The sequence below is a fragment of the Alexandromys fortis genome, unplaced genomic scaffold (genome assembly GCF_014885135.2).
Source record: "Alexandromys fortis isolate MF-2015 unplaced genomic scaffold, M_Fortis_MF-2015_v1.1 scaffold_59, whole genome shotgun sequence".
NCBI lineage: Eukaryota > Metazoa > Chordata > Mammalia > Rodentia > Cricetidae > Alexandromys > Alexandromys fortis.
The window spans coordinates 7,839,894-7,859,474 of NW_026067943.1; the positions used below are offsets into that span (position 1 = coordinate 7,839,894).

The 19,581-nt window shown below is 41.0% G+C and overlaps 1 protein-coding gene across 4 annotated transcripts in view; it reads right to left on the minus strand.

The window, feature by feature from the left end:
• Positions 1 to 565: 565 nt before the first annotated feature.
• Positions 566 to 19,581, minus strand: part of Csgalnact2 (chondroitin sulfate N-acetylgalactosaminyltransferase 2) — a 33,638-nt gene continuing 14,622 nt past the window's right edge. For all 4 annotated transcript variants that reach the window (XM_050148460.1, XM_050148462.1, XM_050148461.1 and 1 more), the window contains 5 exons: positions 18,114 to 18,215; positions 14,507 to 14,685; positions 13,189 to 13,283; positions 8,582 to 8,663; positions 566 to 2,927 (listed from right to left, as the gene is read on the minus strand). In XM_050148460.1, the coding sequence (XP_050004417.1) occupies positions 2,635 to 2,927; positions 8,582 to 8,663; positions 13,189 to 13,283; positions 14,507 to 14,685; positions 18,114 to 18,215 (751 nt within the window). In that variant the 3' untranslated portion in view covers positions 566 to 2,634. The remainder of the gene's footprint in view (positions 2,928 to 8,581; positions 8,664 to 13,188; positions 13,284 to 14,506; positions 14,686 to 18,113; positions 18,216 to 19,581) is intronic.

Consider the following 19,581-nt stretch of genomic DNA (forward strand, 5'->3'; position numbering starts at 1 on the left):
GCGGGGAGGACCTTGGACTTTCCACAGGGCAGGGAACCCTGACTGCTCTTTGGATTAGAGAGGGAGGGGGAGAGGAGTGGGGGGAGGGGGAGAAGAGTGGGGGGAGGGGGAGGGAAATGGGAGGCTGGGAGGAGGCGGAAACTTTTTTTTTTCTTATTCTCAATAAAAAAAATAAAAAAACAAAACAAAAAAAAAGGGTCTTTGTCTGGCTTGTGTATCAAGGTAACATGGCTTTGTAAAAAGAATTCCAAAAAGATTCTTCCTTTCTATTTTACAGATTAATTTCAGGAGTATTGTTTTCAGGACTGATAAAATTAAGTACTACCAAGGACACAAGTAAACTCCACCCAGTGCTTAAGGCGGTTCACTTTGGAAAGCAAGTTCAATATACATACAACTAATGATATAGGAATTTTACTCCTACAGAAATTGTGCCATACTTACAAGAGACATGTTCAGTCATGCTCATGATACCACTGCTTGAAATAGCAAAAGAAAACAGTAAAAACTATAAACAAGCAAAAGCTACCAATAGTATAACAAAAAAACTTGGAAGCACCACAAATATTATCAATAATATTAATATCATAATATATTCATGAAATGCTACTCAATAATAAAAATGAGTATTTGGATATTAACATGGGTGAACTTTAAGAACACAATAACGTATAAAAGTTAGAAAACATACAATGAAATAATAACATGAATTCAAAAATTAAACAGTAGAGATATACAGAGTTGGGGAACTATGAAAGAACAGTGGACAAATTATGACCAAATCAGACTGACTATGACACAGAGTGAGGGTGTGCACAGTCCTGGGAGAGGCACAGAAGAGGCAGGTCACTGGGGCTTGCCCGCCAGCACTGTGCACTGGGGTTTGCTTTATTATTCTTTAATGTCACAACTGCATACTGTGTACTTTGTTGAACTTAAGATATTTTAAATGAGGACGAGATTAATTTACCACATTTTCATTTAATTTTGGTAACAAAATACTTTATTGGTACCACTTAATGTAAAAATATAGTGATGCTTTCGTTGTCTAGCTTCCATCTCCAAATAAAAGCTAGCTTTAAAAAATAGGAGTTAAATAAAAATCATTTATCTCAAAACCAAGCCAAAATTTACCTCTGCAAATTAATTAAGTTTCCTAATTTTAAACACCATACCAGGGTCTTTACAATGCAAGTGCACAAAGGAGACGCTGGCTTTTCCTACTCTGCAGAAAGCACTTTGTACATTTTAACCCACCTACACACTACCCAGCTAGAACCCTCAACATCAGTTATTATGAAATTGATTCACTTTAGCACCTAGAAATTTGGCATCTGTAACATCTGAAAGTGTATGACTTACTGAAAAAAATGACTTTTTCTGAGTTTTCATGGGTTATATACGAATAGTAGGTGCCCTTTAAAAGTCAAGGGCTGAAAAAATTATGTATGCCTTTTACTTCGTCTAGTAAATGGCTCAATGATAAAATATCCATATGATAAATATTATAGTACAGTCCTATCAGAATATAATTTCTTATTCCTCTGGTCTCATTAATATAATTTACACTTCAATTAAAATAACAGTCAATCTGTACATAATTTTTTAAAGTACTCCATAATTCATATTTCTATCAGATTATTTACTTCCCTTTTTTCAAATCAGAGTGATCTTATTATACAATCCATTAAATTGCTTTTTTTCCTATGAAATGCCTTCAACTGGAAGTATAATACAAATGCAAACACAGCTGTGGCAAATATTAACATATTAGAAAATAAATATATCTGTACCTATGCTAAATAAGACAGTGCAAAACAAAAGCCATACAAAACCATACTATAATATTCGTAACTTCTACGCCTCTTCAGGAAGGCTGTGATGCCTCTGGCTTATATTAAGATGATGCTCCCAAACCTAGCTATTTTCCTGCATTCCAATGTAACAAAATGATTTGTTTAAATGCTTCTTCATTTACTTGTTTGTTCAAAACAATCTAGCAGTTTTGATTATGCATTTTGAAGATGATGATAATATAATGATATATCTTATTTATAATCAAACCGTAGATTCTAAACTATATATACTGTATCCATTGGCTTAAAGGCAGAGATTTAAAGGTAAAGCAACAGGAAGTTAGGAGGCCCTGATTTCTGCCTTCCTGATGGGCTGGAGATTTCAGCTGTGTCATTTAATTATTCCCTGTAAAAAGCGTTCTACATGTCATCAACAGAAGCTCCCATTAAAAACTGGAGTTGAATGATCGACTTAGTGGTTAGCAGGTGATACTGCCTGCAGAGCATCCCTGTAGATGTGCCGACTAACACAATGTCAGCCTAGCACCCCTGGGCCAATCAGAACACAGGTACCAGGCAGACTCTATTTCAAACTATTTTGGGAACAAATACCAAATTTCATTTTGTCAACTGTTTCTGCTACAGTACTCTCACAAAACTGGCTTTGCATCAAAACACCTGTGTTTTTTTTCTCACATCAAGCTGAACTACAAATAAAATTCAGTAAGAACATGAAAAATAAACAGTTTTTCTCTGGATGAGGCACAGAATCTCGATTTGGATTAAGGCTGAATAACAGTACTGGCTTGTGGTTCTGACTTCAGTGTGTTGATGGCTGTCACCCAGCAGCGTCACTGTTTGTTCTGTACGCCTGTTTGCGAAGATGCATCTCTATTTCCTCCCTAAAGACCATCATTCCCAGGTGGGAGTGAGAAGCCTCGTTCATGGCTTTGGACTGGATGCACATCCGGTACTGCTCGGGTGTCAGCTCATCTGCACAGTGTTTCTCATGCCAGAGGTGGAAAAGACCAGGAACTGGAGTCCGAATCACAATGAGATCACCATGTAAGTATTTCCGGTAGAGATGAACATCTTCTCCACCCCAGCCTTTTACTTCCAAGTCGAATCCACCTGCAGGAAGGAACAAAGCTGCCACTTCAAGGGTCTGGCAGACACAGCACAAACAAGCGTCTTAACATGAAATGCTCTGCTTCAGCTGAGATGGCACCGTACAGCACAGAGTGACAGCACACGAGGAGGCTTGTGGAACCCTCACTGCAGCGTCCAGCCCCATCTCCCAACCAGCCATATACAATTCTGCTCCAACTGAGACTGACCTCTGCGAGGACTTAGAAGGACATAGTGTAGGAAGGACTTGGTCATTGGGGACCTATGCTGGATGCAGACTTTCCAGTGGGGCTCCTTTTAAGTCACCTGTGCTCCAGCCTGTAACCCCACTGGTCTGTAAGGAAGCCTAAAGAATTCAATGGAGTGAAGCGGTGGACTGTATCTCCGTTTATCCTTGGGGTCTTTGGAGAAAGAGTAAATATTACATCTTCTTTAGGAAGGAATTTTAGCAACAGATGGTTTGAAGTCATAAGAATGAACTGGGATTGCTGAAGGAGTTCAGAAGAAAAATAAGGCCCAGGTTTAAATGCTAAGAAATACCAAGTTTTAGAGGTTAAACAGGCAGAAACAGGTAAATCAGCAAGAGGCTGAGACGTGAATTTGGGCAGGGGAGAAAACTCTGGAAAATGTGCCAAGACAGTAGCCAACTGAAAAACATATTCAAGAAAGAAGTTGCCAGGCATGTGTTAATCAATTAAAAGACTTTAATAAGAAGGTGAACCCAAAGAAAAACATATAGTTATCCTCCTGGATATTGGAAGTAGACAAGATTGCCGGGAAAAATTGGGAACTTGGGGGTGGGGTGGTGATGTGGGAGTGTCATATATCAATCTGTTGATTTCATTGGTTAATTAATAAAGAAACTGCTTGGCCTGATAGGTTAGAACATAGGTGGGTGGAGTAAACAGAACAGAATGCTGGGAAGAAGGAAAGTTAGGCAGACGCCATGCCGCTCCTCTCCAAGGCAGACACGATGAAGCTCCAGCCCAAGATGGACATACACTAGAATCTTCCTGGCAAGCCACTACCTCATGGTGCTACACAGATTATTAGATATGGGTTAATCAAGATATGAGAGTTAGCCAGAAAGAGGCTAGGACTAATGGGCTAAGCAGTGTTTAAAAGAGTACAATTTGTGTGTTGTTATTTTGGGCATAAGCTAGCCAGGTGGCCAGGAGCTGGTGGCAGGAACGTTCCTGCCACCAGCTCCTTTCAACAAAATGGCACCCAATGTGGGGCTCAAACCCACAACCCTGGGATTAAGAGTCCCATGCTCTACCGACTGAGCTAGCTGGGCGGGAGCTGGGCAGGATGAAAAGCAGGCCTGCCTACAGCTCCTTCAACAGGGTGGGATGGGGGTAAGGGGAGATGGGGAGAGAAAAGTGAGAAGGGGAGGATGGGGAGAGCTTGGGGGAATGGGATGGTTGGGATAAAGGAAGGGTGGATATGGGAGCAGGGAAGCATATTTCTTAATTAAGGGAGCCATTTTAGGGTTGGCAAGAGACTGGCAAGAGGGGTTCCCAGGGGTCCAGGGAGATGTCCCCAGCTAGTTCCTTGGGCAGCTAAAAAGAGGGAGCCTGAAATGGCCCTATCCTATAGCCATACTGATGAATATCTTGCATATCATCATAGAACCTTCATCTGGCGATGGATGGAGATAGAGACAGAGATCCACACTGGAGCACTGGGCTGAGCTCCCAAGGTCCAAATGAGGAGCAGAAGGAGGGAGAACATGAGCAAGGAAGTCAGGACCACGAGGGGTGCGCCCACCCACTGTGACGGTGGGGCTGATCTAATGGGAGCTCACCAAGGCCAGCTGGACTGGGACTGAAAAAGCATGGGATAAAACCAGACTCTCTGAACATGATGGACAATGAGGGCTGCTGAGAAGCCAAGGACAATGGCACTGGGTTTTGATCCTACTGCATGTACTGGCTTTGTGGGAGCCTAGCCTGTTTGGATGCTCACCTTTCTAGACCTGGATGGAGCGGGGAGGACCTTGGACTTCCCACAGGGCAGGGAACCCTGACTGCTCTTTGGACTGGAGAGGGAAGGGGAAGGGAGTGGGGGGAATGGGAGGGGAGTGGGAGGTGGGGAGGAGGCAGAAATTTTAATTAAAAAAATAAAAAAAATAAAAGACTTTAAAAAAGAAAAAAAAATCAAAGAACACTGGGCATGGCAGTACACACTGTTAATACCAATACTCACGAGGTAGAGGCAGGGGGATATTAAGTTTGAGGCCAGTCTGAGCTACAAGAGCCTGTCTCAAAAAATAAAGGCTGTGAATGGGGTGCAGCCAGGTCCAGTCTCCATACTGAATAAAGTAGAGAGAAAAGAGAGTGCCAGTGGACCTGGCAGCACACGTTATAAGCTTATTAGCAAAATTCTGAAGAAGTAGAAAAAGCAAAGGCCAACTGTAGTGGATGACAATGAATGAGATCCTTTTAAAATTGGATTCAAGCTAAACAACTGATGTTTCATGCTAAATGTGGGCTGTACCATTCCATGGGCTAAAGTCCTGAATTGAATAAAAAAAAAAATCTAAGTACAAGATTACTCTCTGATTCCTGACTGGGAATAAAATGTGATCAACTGCTCACAGTCCTGCAGCCATGCCTGCTGTGATGTACCCTTAAACTGGGAGCCAGAATAATCTTTCCTTAAATTGCTTCATGTCAGGGATTAGTCACAGCAAGGAGAAAAATATTACATCAGGTAATTTATGTTTAACCTTTTCAGGAATTCCCATCTGAATTAATACAGTTTAGAAAATTCCTCACAGACATGCCTGGGCATGTTTTGCTTCCTTGGTGGTTCTAAATCCCTTCAAGTTGATATTCAAGATGAACCATCATATTATATAACCCAGCAATTCTACTATATGAAGGAGAATGAAAATCATATCTATACAAATATTCAAATATTTGTATACAAATAGCAAAAATATTCATAATAGCCTAAATAAGAACAGAAACCAAATATCTATCTATAGACAGAAAAAATGTAGTATAACCATACAGTGGAACATTAAAATGCTCAGAAGAAGCAAATCAATGGAAGAAGATTAATGAGTTTGGGGGTGTGGGGATTGATGGGAAATGGGAAATAATTACTAATGGGTATAATGTTTCTTTTAAGGATGGTAATAGTCTAAATTGATTGGTGATAACTATACAACTTAGGTTATATGGGGGGGGGGCGTCTTGAATACCCACCTCCGCACCCCCTCAGGGCTCAAAACAGTATGTCTATGGCAAGCGAAGATCTGAGGGTAAATGAATTAACTCACATCCGTTACTTCTACACATTCTTTTTGTTTTGTTTTGTTTTGAAGGCAGGGTTTCTCTGAATAACGGTCCTAGCTGTCCTAGAATGAGCTTTTGTAGACCAGGCTGGCCTCAAACTCACAGAAATCCACCTGCCTCTGCCTCCTGAGCACTGGGATTAAAGGTGTGCACCACCACTGCCTGGAACTTCTACATATTCTTTATTCCTTGGGTGAGGAAGCAGTGAGAGAAAGGGACAATCTCCACCAAGTTTTTAGTTTTTACAGTCAGGGTTAAAAATTTTTCATAGGCAAAACAACAATATCAATATGCATTTCAGAGTCACAAAAAGGCAGGTAGAACTCGACAAAGCAGCACTCCAGGAGGGGTCAGCATCCAAGGAAAAATACCTGACATTCCAAACCATTAGATAAAGTCACTAAGGGGCCCTGAAACACACCCAGACCTGCTTGTCTGGTAAGGGCTGTCTTCCTATCTTTTTGAAATTCCTGTGTGGTCTGTTAGCAAAGGTAACTGTGGGGGCTAGACTCTAAGTAAATTTGACTCTTGGAACAGAGAGTGAATGTTGTCTCTCTAAGGCCTCATGGAAGGTCATTCTGTTGCCCATGCAAGAGGAAGTTACACTGCTGAGGTATTTTGGGAATGAATTCCATTTTGAAGGGAGAACTGTCATTATTTCACATGATTTTTAAGAATAGACAGTGACTTTTCCAAAAGACAAGTGTTCCCACAGCTCTGCTGAACGTGTTCTCCATGTGGAGGGTCCATACTCCCGTGAATTATTCTAATAGATCTGTCAGCTGTACATTTACTGTTTAATACTTGTGGGTGCATCACAATCTGTAAATCAATATAGTACTCAAAACATTCACAATATGGTTAGTGTACTAAACAATATTTTTGAAGATAGTGAAAAAGCCAGGGAAATGGCATTTGTCTTATCATTACTTCTTGTTTTTCCATTATTAAATTATTATAAAGAGACAGAGTGGAAGAACTTAACAAATGGCTGATTATAAAAGTGAATTCACTATGGATTAAGAGTATCACAAGAATCATCCTATGGCTTCCAGTACATAGTGGAGATGGAGATGCTAACTAACCTGGGGTCACAGGATCCACTCTTCTGGTGTGGGAGGTCCTTCTGTCTATGTCTTTTATTGGTTAATGAATAAAGAACAGCTTTGAGCCCATGGCAAGGGCAAAACAGAACTAGGTGGGAAAAGTTAGATTGTATGCTGAGAGAAGGAAGGCGGAGTCAGGGAGATGCCATGGAGCTGCTGCCAGAGTCAGACATGCCAAAACTTTGCTGGTAAGCCACTGCCATGTGGCAATACACAGATTAGTGGAGATGGGTTAAATTAATATAAGAGTTAGCCAATAAGAAGCCAGAGCTAATGGGCCAAGTATTGATTTAATTAATACAGTCTCTGTGTGATTATTTCGGATCTAAGCTAGCCAGGCAGTTGGGAACCAACAAGCAGCCCTTTCGCCAACACTCCTCTTTGTCACTTGGCCTTCTGTGGATATGACTGAAACTGAGGGAAAAGGAGATTAAGCCAGGCCTCTATCACTTCTCGGGGCTAGGGCTAGACAACTTTCCCAGCTCCCACTTCAGAGATGCCCCTTTCCCTCTGTCTTAATACTGGGGTCAGAGAATGAAAGAGGGCTTCACCGTGAAATGAAGAAGAGGAAGCCTTTGACTAGACACAAGGGTACAGTTAGAGAGCTCTGGAAGAGCACTCCAAACAACTGTAACACAGTAACATGCAATCAAGTGTTCTCTTAGAACAGTGTTGTTATGGTAGAAGTAAAAAGATGTGTTCCCCGAGGGATAGCAGGTCCCAGGCTGGTGGGAGACAGAGACCTATTAGGCACGCCATGCAGAGAAAGTGTGTATTTATTTAGTGGGTTATGGAGGGGAAAGGGAAAAGGGAGAAGAGCAGAGAGAGGCAGAGAGGGAGAGAGAGAGAGAGGGAGGGGGGAGAGGAGGGAGAAGGAGAGAAGTGAGGAGAAGGGAAAGAGGCAGAATCTGGAAAGAAAGGAGTTCAGGCTAGAAGCAGAAGGAAGATCTGCTTGCCTCAGTGGACAGGGGAGGGAGTGGGTGGGGCTTGCCTCTTAAAGGGACAGAACAGACCATTACAGGTGTGTTTTTGTTTTTTTAAAAAAAAAAACTGGTAAATTTAGTTTTTACCTTTATAACCTCACTTTTAGTAATCCAAGACATTAATTATAAACTTCACTTTACCTTTCATATATAACCCTTATAATTTAACCAAAAGTACTCAAATCTGATACCTTCTGGAAAAATGCCATAGGCCTAGAATAAAGACATCAAGTTCTATATCCTTAGATATAATATATACCTACCAACGTTCAGGAAATCTGATTGATATTGACAAGTCATCCCAAAGCCAAAATCTCTCCAAAAACCAGAATCCTTTTTATGAACCTTATGACAGAGAAGAAAAAAAATTCAATTTAATTTTTAATAACTAGAAGTTTTAATCAATAATTAAACAAGTCATTTTACAAAAATACTTTGCCTATCATTTGTGACTAACCAAGGATCATATGCACTTAATTCTGTTGAGACCTTACAAAACAGATACTCCAATCTGTGTGAGCACAGGATCCTACCACTTGTGATTTAACTGAACTTGAACCCTGTGCAGAGTTCAGGCTGAGGTCACTAATAACAAAACAGCAGGGCTCTGACTTCAAAGGACTCAGGATAGGATGTGCATATACACAAGCTACCATGACCATCTCTACACACAATACTCTATTTGGGTGTTTACCAGCACCCATTTCTCCATCTTCTTTGGTAGAGCTTTGTTCTGGTGATTATTTGATTCTATACAGCCTGATTTTTTAATTAATTAATTATTTTTAAAAACAATCTCTTCTCATTTTGCGTATCAATCCCAGTTCCCAGTTCCTCTCTCCTCCTGCTCCTTCCACCTTCCCCCCATTTCCTCTCCTCCTCCTGCTCCTTATACCTCCCCTTGCCCCATCCATTCCTAGGAGAAGGTAAGGCTTCCCATGGGGAGTCAACAAAGGCCCTCCCTATTATATCTACAGCCTATAAGTTTTAGGAAACGCTTGTCTGTCACAGCAGGGCATAAACACTTTGTACCTGTGAGACAATTTTGCCCCACTTGGTGTAAGTTGACTGCTAACAGGTATGAAGACAGAATTCAAACCAACTAGCTATAAAGGGTAGGCTGTTGGGCACATTAGATCCTCTTACTCTTAGGAGAGTTTATAGAAAAGATAACTTGCTCTTTTTATGTGGCATAAACAAGGGGTCAATAAACTACAGCCCTGGGCTAACTCTTGCCTGCCACCTGCTTTACAAATAGTTTTATCATGACAAAGATACATGGGGTTTTTCACAATACAGGAAGAGAGAGCTGCATAGTTATAACCTATTTTGATATCTCTACCCCACCCTAACTCTGATTCTATACATACTATGATGGTGAAGTGAATATGTTCTTAAAATTTAGTTTCTAGAAAAACTCTTCAAATGTTATCAGTCTAGAGAAAATGATTAATTAGTTCTGTTTCATCTTGAAAGTTATTTAACCTTTTAATCCTAGTTGTTAATACTTACTGCATTGATATATTGCTACATGAACCAGGCAGGCTAACCATAACCTAAATATCTAGCCCCCACAGTCTCACCCCCAGGAATGCCAGGTCCACAAAGGTAGCAACATGGGCCCCTCCTTGACTGTATATAGTAACACACATCTACCATTGCTACAGTTAAGACCTGACCTTTCCTACTTTCATTCCTTTCTTTTCCTCAGTTTCTACGTTTGGGCCAACAACAAGCTATCAGTTCCATGTCTAAATAATACCTAGACATCTATGCCATTAATGCCTTTTGCACAGCTATAACTATACCCCTGCTGCAAAAGCCCTACTTGCTGCTTCTTGCCAGAGTTACAGTCTTTCTTCTCTCTAAATGCTAGCACACACCATACAATGCAAACTCCTTCTAGGGATTCCACTAATTCTATGTGACCTAGCCCAGCACTGTGCCTCTATGCTGCCAGCTGTGCTCCTTAGCTGCTTCCTTCCAGCCATTACATGGCCGTCAACAGCTTCATCCCTGAAATCACTTCATCAGTCTTTACAACTTAGTTTGTTTTAATCATGCTTATTATCTGACTTTATTTTTGTCTTTCCAGAATAAAGATCTTGTGAGCAAGGGAGGGTTATGAGTGCTGTGGTTCTCAGAAAAATACAGTGCTTGGCACAGAACAGTCCCATACTATTTTAGAAGAGCTCATATAACAGAGGCAGTCTGTGCAGTGCCTCAGTAACCATGGAGCACACCGTCTGGGCCCCAGTCTGGTTCATTCCCCAGATACAACAGTAGCACAGCTGTGCTCTCTCATCTGTCCAAGGGCGCCATGAAAGCATCCACCACAAAGGTTGTCAGGAGGATTAAAGGGTTGACACATAGGCCAAATGGAGCAGTACCATGCACACAGGAAAGGGCATGTAAACACTAGCTGCTATTCCTATCCAGGCACAGTGGTACACACTTGTGATGCCCAGTACTTGGAAGACTGAGGCTTAAGTCGGAGGCCAGCTTGGGTTAGACAGTAAATTCAAGGCCAGCCTTAGGCTATATAGTAAGATCCTGTCGGAATAAAGAAAGGAAGGAAGGAAGGAAGGAAGGAAGGAAGGAAGGAAGGAAGGAAGGAAGGAAGGAAGGAAGGACAATAAAACAACATAAACAAAAAGTCATCTGGACATATACCCATGTCACATGTCTTGTTTTTTGTTTGTCTATTTGTTTGTTTTCAAGACAGGGTTTCTCTGTGTAACTAACTGCCCTGACTGTCCTAGAACTTGTTTTGTAGATCAGGTGGGTCTGGAACTCACAGAGATCCACCTGCCTCTGCCTCCCGAGTGCTGAGATCAAAGGCGTGCACCACCACTGCCCAACTACACATTTCAGTTTCTAATGTTCTGTGTCCTCTATACTTACACTTTGGTATTTATTTACATTTCATGCCCTCCTCTTGGTATATAATAATCACTATAGTAACTACTATTAAATTTCTTATTAGAGTTTTGCTTGTGTTTAATGTTGTCAGTTTACTGCTTGCTATTCTAGGCTCTGATTATCTGCTCGGCGGAGATCCCAAGAGTAGATATTACTGATATCAGAGATGAATCTGTTCAAACCTGAACCCAGAGAGCTGGCCTACATTCCCAAGCCTCGCATGCACGGCTGTGATTTTTTTTTTTTTTTTTGGTTTTTCGAGACAGGGTTTCTCTGTGGCTTTGGAGCCTGTCCTGGCACTAGCTCTGTAGACCAGGCTGGTCTCGGAACTCACAGAGATCCGCCTGCCTCTGCCTCCCGAGTGCTGGGATTAAAGGCGTGCGCCACCATCGCCCGGGCTCGGCTGTGATTTTTAAAAGAAGTAATTTCTAGTAAAAGTTGACTAATTATAGTTGTGAATTACTGTCAACTTTTAATTTTTCTATTATATGTGGTTATTGTTTATTTTTAGTATCACTTCAAATATTAAATAGATGAAGTTTCTGTCTCAAATACAGAGACTGAGTTTTGAGTTTTTAATGACACTGAATTTTAAGAAGTTTTAGTCAGGTATTTTGCAGGATGCCCCTCAGGGCGAATTTGTCTGAAACTTTTCTAGTGATTCTCTTGAGACTGTAAGTGAGGTGCCCTATTTCTTGTATCACACATACCTGGGATACACAAGATTGTTGGTGATGCTATCCTTCATCATTTCTCCTTCTATTATCTGGGTTGTCAGGCTCACACAAGGGCTTTGACCTGAGTGAGCTCACCCACCCTCCAGCAGCAATTTTATGTCATCTTACATAAACTTCTTAAAACGTATGTCTGCTAACTTGATTTCATACTGCAATACTCATATATCCATTTTAATTATGAATTTATATATTTTTATTCACAATATATTTATATGATAACAGGCTTCATTATGACATTTTCTCACAAATAATTTGTTTGGATCATATTCACCCCCATTACCCTCTTCCCCCACCACATATGCCCATCCTCTTGTTTTGTTTTGTTTTTTCTTATCATCCAGTAAGTTTCACTAGGGTTGTTTAGGACTGTAGATGCAAGGTGATTTACAGGAGCACAGGTGCCCTATCAGTGGCTGTACTACTGAAGATGTCTGTCCTTCCCTAGACATTCACTGTTAGAAGTCTGGGTGGGAGATTAGGTGGATGTGAGTGATCATTTGCCACTTTGCTCCTACTTGTATATGCATTCCTAACCAATACAGGCCTACACATAACATAAGGGACAGGAACTGTGTGTGTGTGTGTGTGTGTGTGTGTGTGTGTGTGTGTGTGTATGTGCTCACACTTGCTCTGCACTATCATTGCACATGGTGAATGAGGCACAGGAACACTATGTCCTAGCTTTACAATGCCTCTATAAACCATATCTTTTCAAACACTAAGTGTATTTAACATGAAGAAAAAGCTTATGTATGTATAGCTTAGGCAATCATGACAGGACTTGATGCATGCATGGCATTTGCCTTTCATAGCTTTCTACACCATTTCCAACAGTCTACTACTCCCTCAAAGTCGTTCAGCAAAGCAGTTTTAATTTCTAGTTAGTGGAGTTTAAAAATTAATTTTAGTTTTAGTATTACTAAAATAAGTTGGCAGAAATGTGACTATCCAATCAGTACCTTCTGGAACATGAGGGCTTTTCTTGCGGCTAAATGTTTTCTCCTGTCACTGTCACTTAGTTCTAAAGTGACAGAAATGAAGCCTTTTGATGGGAGTGGAGTGCAAATGGGTGCTATGCATGCAAATGCTATGGAACTGTGCTTGAAACAGCTAAGTTTTTTAACTGAAACTTTCTTCTATTTGTACAACAAACACAAAGGAAACTAGAAGAAATGATTGAAGCCTTCATAACCAAAGACATAAAGTCTCACCAGCTGCTGCTCCACTGGGGGTGGCACATCCTGGTTGGCATAAACGATGGCAGGATTGTAAAGACTGAACACGACAGGATAAAACACCTTTTTACCTATAAATAAAAATACAGGCTTATTTCACACAGAGAGGTTACAAATGAAGGACTTGTATTATTATATTTTTATCTTTTACTTAGGATAGTTTTATCAATACTGAAGATACAGAATATCATTGTCTATTTTATAACACATAATAGGTCAAACTATGAAACTGTAGCTGCAAAATAACAGGAAAAAACACATTAACGGGTGTAGCATGCTTATTCCTTTCAACTATGTGGAGGAACACAAAGATGTTCCCTCAGGGGATCCGTTTCATTGCTCTTTATCTTCTTCTATTCGCAGTAACAGATATAAATTAGCCTCTCATAAGCACCAAGAAATTCAGACATTTCTGTTCTTCACTCTTCAAACAGAGTTAATAAAAACAGTAAATACTTAGAATATCGTGTGAAGCATAGATATATAAAGAATAATAAAATAGAACTGCAGACAAATTTAAACCAAGATCTGGGAAAGTTGAGAAAACCTTTTCTCTCAAACTGATGGTACTCAAGGACCTTACCATTACCATCTAGACCATTTGCCCTCACTAAAGGAGCCCTTGCTATAAGCATCTTTGTTTTTTATACTTATAAATTTACAAATTTCTTTTATATCTACAATGTAATGCAATGTACTGTAAATCACTTTAAAATGCATAATCTGGAGACCAAATACTACTTGTACACAGACTTCTGTATGCCTGTGTAAGGTGTGTGCATGAGTACATTTTGTGTGTTTGTGTGTGTGTGTACTCATGTGTGTGTGGGGAGGGGCACATTATCTTCCTGAAACTAAGAACTTCTAACTCTCCCCTCTACACCACCTTTGGTGTGACTCTGACTCGAGTCGCTTACTTTCCATCAATTTCCAGACCTCCTTCTTTTGTGCTTCCTTCCTCTCTATGCCTCCATACCCACCTTAGGGTTCTAGGCATACTAGGCAGGCACCCCACCACTGAGATCACCCCAATCGACCCTCTGCATTTCTTTACTTTCCTTCAAAAGAACCACTGGAATCTGACTTCAAGAAAACAAAGGATTTGAACATCAGAGGTTCAACATTTCAATTCACTATTTATTGTTTCAATTAAATCATGCCTAATGTAACTTGTAAAAACATCCTAAGGTTTAATAAAAACTTGTTTTCCCTCAAATCAATGTGTCTCAACACTGGCAGGCAATGATACTCCATTAAGCTCAATGCTCAGCTCATTTAACAGTGTTTTACGCACCTGGCTCAGCATTTAACCGGCAGCTGTTAAGGAACTCGGCTGAGAAATATATATCAACATCGCAGAAAAACATCAAGACCTCTCCCTTGTCCCAAGCTTGGGCACCCACATTTAGTCCTCGTCCACGATTAAATTCTTCATTCAGTGAGATCAAGGTGTAATTGTGAAAATTAGACTCACTATGAGAAAAGCACATACAAGAGTTGGTAAGTTCCATTTAAAGTTTTACAATGTCCTTCCTTCAACAGAACTTACAAAATATATTTTATATTTCAAATAACTTACTGCGTTGGTTATATATCCACACAGGGTAAGGAACTGTTTAGCTCCATGTGTTTGCTCATTATCAGGAAGAGATATGGACCAAATGCCCACATCTGAAGTCACATGCTAATGGTATGGCATTTTAAAAGGCGCACTGCCTTCTGAGATCTTAAAAATGTACCATGAAAGAAACAGAGACAAGGAAAAAGAGCCATCGTTTCTGATAACTAATAATTCATTCTATATAAATGATGCACCCAGATCACTCCTCTAGCCTCTTTCAGGTCCTCAGACAAACACTCCTTCATCAGAGGGCTCCTCCCTGATAGCACATAGGAAGCAGGCTCTTTAATCTCTATCCTCCTCTTCTGCTGTTTCCCTCAGTATCATGGGGCGTCTTTGTTTGGCTACCTCCCCACACCATCAAAACAGATTATGTTTTCATTACTATGACACAATGCCCCTTACAGAGTACTAGTTCAATAAGTATTTGCTGAAAGAAGGAACAGTGTAGGCTTGTGCCTACAGTAACTGAATGTCAGATGGGGAACTTGAATTAAACTTGGTGGGATCCCAAAGTAATGGCAGGTAAAAAGGTTATTTCAAACGATCCTCAGAAGCAAAGAAAGTAGCTGGGTCAGATTACACATACGGAAACGATGAGGAGAGGGTCACACCAACAACTGTAAAAGAGGAAGAATGGGAGGAAAGCTAGACTGAGGAGACCTAGAGGAAAGCAAGACCATCCATTTCAGGTCACACAACTTTGTTAGTACCTTACATAGAAGGAGGAGTCAGCAGGGTTTTCTGCTAGGACAGTGGTTCTTATAGCGAAGCCCTCCAACCTGAACCCTCCTGGTAAGGCATCAATCAGATGGTAAGCTCTAGAGCTACACCTCAGAGTCGCTGACTCGGATGGAAGCAAGGGGTGGAGTTAGCGTCTATGCTTTAAAGAGTCCACTAGGTGCCGCTGGCACTGTTGCTAGAGATCCACGAAACAGAGCCATATGTGAGGACGGCTGCTCTCTTAACAGTGCAGCAAACTCGTACCATACATGGAGTGACCCCAAGAGCTCTGGGGAACCAGACCCTTCTCTCCACCTTATGGTATATAACTCTCTCCCTTCTTTTTAAGAAACTGCCCACTGCCAGCCTGGATGCCCTCATCACAGACTATCCCTCACTCTACCTACCCAATACCAGTAATTTCCTAGGGGTAAGGACTAGGCTCATGTGTGGCCATCTGTGAAGCCTCCACTCCTCTCAGCCATAATGACTGAGTAGTCCAAGGGTGAGCAAAACGTTCTTCCCTGGGATTTTCTTTACTGAAACTCTCTGATGATAAAGCTGAGAAGATGCAAGCCCAGAGCCACCAACAGCTATACCCCACCATGTGGAAGAAGCCAACCTGCAGCAGGCGAAGAAAGTCAACATGCAGAAAACAGACAAGACCACAAAAAAGTCTTCACGGTATTTAAGTGTCTGGTACCAGTCCTTCAGGTCCCAAAGTGATTTTGATTAATTTCTTCTCCGAATTTATTTGCAATAATCCTGTCATTTTTGGGAGATACCCAGGATTCTTTGGTGTTACTTATAATATCCTTAAGCAGGCTCAGGTTTCTAGCGTTTTCTACAGAGAAATCTTGACAACACAGGGAGGCGAGTCAGTGATACTCCAGGGTGAATGACTGGTGCTGCTAGGTGCTGAAAAGCAGTAAAGAGGGAAGTGGGGCACGCAGGAAGTGAGAACTGGGGTTAGGTAGTGGCAGGAGCAAGGAAGGGACACAAAAAAAGACCACAAACAGAAAGTGACTCACCAGAGACAACTAGAAATAAAGAGTAAAAGACTCTGGCTCTCAGGCATTAGGCCCAGGGCCTATGAAAATGGTCTGATTCAAGCTGAAAGCGGGCCACCATGATGTGGGGAGGGAAAGATGAGTCATATTTGTTCTCCAAGGCTGTGAGAGTCCTTGCAGCACAGGGACAGGGCTTTACCCTCTCAGTTATGCTCACTCTTCCAACTGCCTGAGTCAGAATCCCAACCACATACCTGGACATAGTAGGTGGGACCCAAAAGAAGCGGGCTCAATAATTCAAGAAAAATGGCTGCTCACAACTAGCAAAAAGGTAAAAAAGCCATGAAAGATATGCAGTTTACGGTGTAGTAAAAACAGACAACCAACCTAATAGTAGACAGCATATTTACATTAAAAATAAAAAGCATTACTCACATGACATTTTTAAAGAAGGAAGGATTAGCTACCACATGTAAAAGAACCATCAAAGGGGGTATCAGGGAGAAAGGCCACAATTTGTATAGAAAAATTTCATTTTAAAGAGTGAAAAATTATTAAGGAATTACCAATTCATTCATTCAAATCTGAGCATCTACTATGTGCCAGGTACTACACGAGTGACTGAGTTACAGAACGATTTTTTTCAGGAGGTTTGGCTATAAACAACAGAGACAAAGCAGTATGTACTGTGTGCTGCAGAGTCAGGTGGGGGTCTAAAGATACAGGAGACCTAAGTGCCACTGAGAGGGGGAAGCACGGGTATAGGAGGGAAGAAAGGTGAGGTAAGTTCAGACAGTATTAAAGTAGAGATTAGATTTCAAAAAGAGGACAAGATACAGCAAGACATCCTGATCCACCCCGGGCTGCCAGCTAAGCAATTAAGAAAAGACGGGCTTTAGAGTCACACGTGAAACGAAGAGCTTACTATCATTACCAACCACCCATGTACACGTGCTCAGACAACTTTACGTGTGTGTGATGTATATGTGTACATGTATGATATATATGCATGTACGTATGTGTGCACACTTGTATATGTGTGCAAGTTCATGTCAGAGAACATTTTTGTTTGTTTGTTTTTTAAGATAGGGTTTCCCTGTGTAGCAGTCCTAGCTGTCCTGGAACTAGCTCTTGTAGAGTAGACCAGGCTGGCCTCGAATTCACAGGGATTCACCTGCTTCTGCCTCCCGAGTGCTGGGATTAAAGGTGTGCTCCACCACGGCCCAGCTAGAGAACAATCTTGGGTATTACTTTGCCCTCCATGTTGAGACTGGGTCTCTGTGTTGTCACTACACACGTCAGCTGGTCTGTGAACTTCTGGCTATCCTCCTGCCTCTGCCTCCTGTCTTGCATAGGAACCATGGGGTTACAGATGTGTGCTGTCAAGCGTAGCTTCCATGGCTGTGAGGACTCAGGTCCTCAGGCTGGTGCAGCAGCACTCTCTGACTGAGCGTCTGCTCACGCAGCTATCTAAATAACTAACACTCAGACCCTGAAATTCGCATCTGTACACATGCTAACTTTTGGCATGCCCGTGGCTCACCAACCTTGTGATAGATTCTAGGATAGACTTGACTTTAGATAGTCCTTCTTTCCCAAAATATACAACTGTGAGATGAATCCTCTTGTCTTGATGAATGCAAACATCTCTAAGAGAATTGAAAGATAAAGTTTGTTCAAAAAAACATAGCAGGTACAACTTATTAAAAAAGAATCACATGACATTTTGGCAAGAAAATGAATAAGACACCATCAATACAGAATGAAATCACATGCAGCGTTAAGTAAACATGAAGGTGATGATCTTGCCCAATTGTTGAAGGCATTACAGCAAAGGCACACAGTCTGTGTGTCAGGAGGACAACCCTTCTGGGGGCCATGACAGCCATGAAATACTGCCATATTTCAAAACATTTCTGGAACATATGCAGTGGGATTTCTTTCAGTAGCAAATTAAAAACTATTTAAGGAAGTATGTCCAATCAATTCAGAACCACATAAATAAATGTCTCAGATCAAGAAACTGCTCTCAAGTGGAACAATTCAGAAGATTAGTCAGCTGCTGGCACAGAGCTGATTGCACCTGCCATCAAGAATGGCTGCCATAATGTAGGTCACCCAGTAAAGAGGACAATGTAACCTCTTAAAGCAATGCCAAGAAAGCCAATTTTTAAAAAGTTGTAGGAAATAATATCTCACAGGAGCTATTTCAAACAGGTAAAACTCAGAAGTATGGCTCCTGGATAGTATACCACAGAACATAACTTTTACCTATGTAAATAAAGATTAGGCTCACAAAGAACTAAAACTGTAAGTTAAAACATGGCAACTGTTAAGCTGAAACAAAAAAGCGGCATTTTCCTTTAATGGTCCTTCTACCACACTTTAACACTTAGCATTTTAAAACAGCACAATAAGTACTCCACTTCCTAAGATGGAATGTCCTCCTACTTTTAGTTGAGTGTTTGCATTTTTAAGTTTATTTCAATCTTACAATTCAAATAGCTCTCAAGAGATTTTGCTGGGAGAGGGAAACATTCTGGGTTTTCATTGTAGTGGTTTGCTGGTTTACCCATTTCTCAAAAGCCATGAAAATATGACGTAAGCTTAAAATATTCTTTACATCATCTTTAGACTTACATGGATTTTTATTATACATAAGTTTGGCTTCAATATAGTTAGGTTTTAAAAGGTCAACTTATTGGAGCTGGTGAGATGGCTCAGTAGTTAAGATCCCTGGCTGCTCTAGCATAGGATCCGAATTTGGTTCCCAGCACCCACATGGAGGTTCACAACCATCTAGAACTCCAGTTCCAGGGGACCTGATGCCTTTTTCTGGTCTCCATGGGCACTGCACACATGTGGTACACATATATACATGAAGGTAAAAACTCATACACGCAAAATAATCTTTTAAAAAAGTTCAGCTTATCTTAAATTCAAACACACAGTCATCAAATGGAGTTTCCAAGTAGCTGCCACCTTCAAACTGTCAAGAAACAATATACTATATTT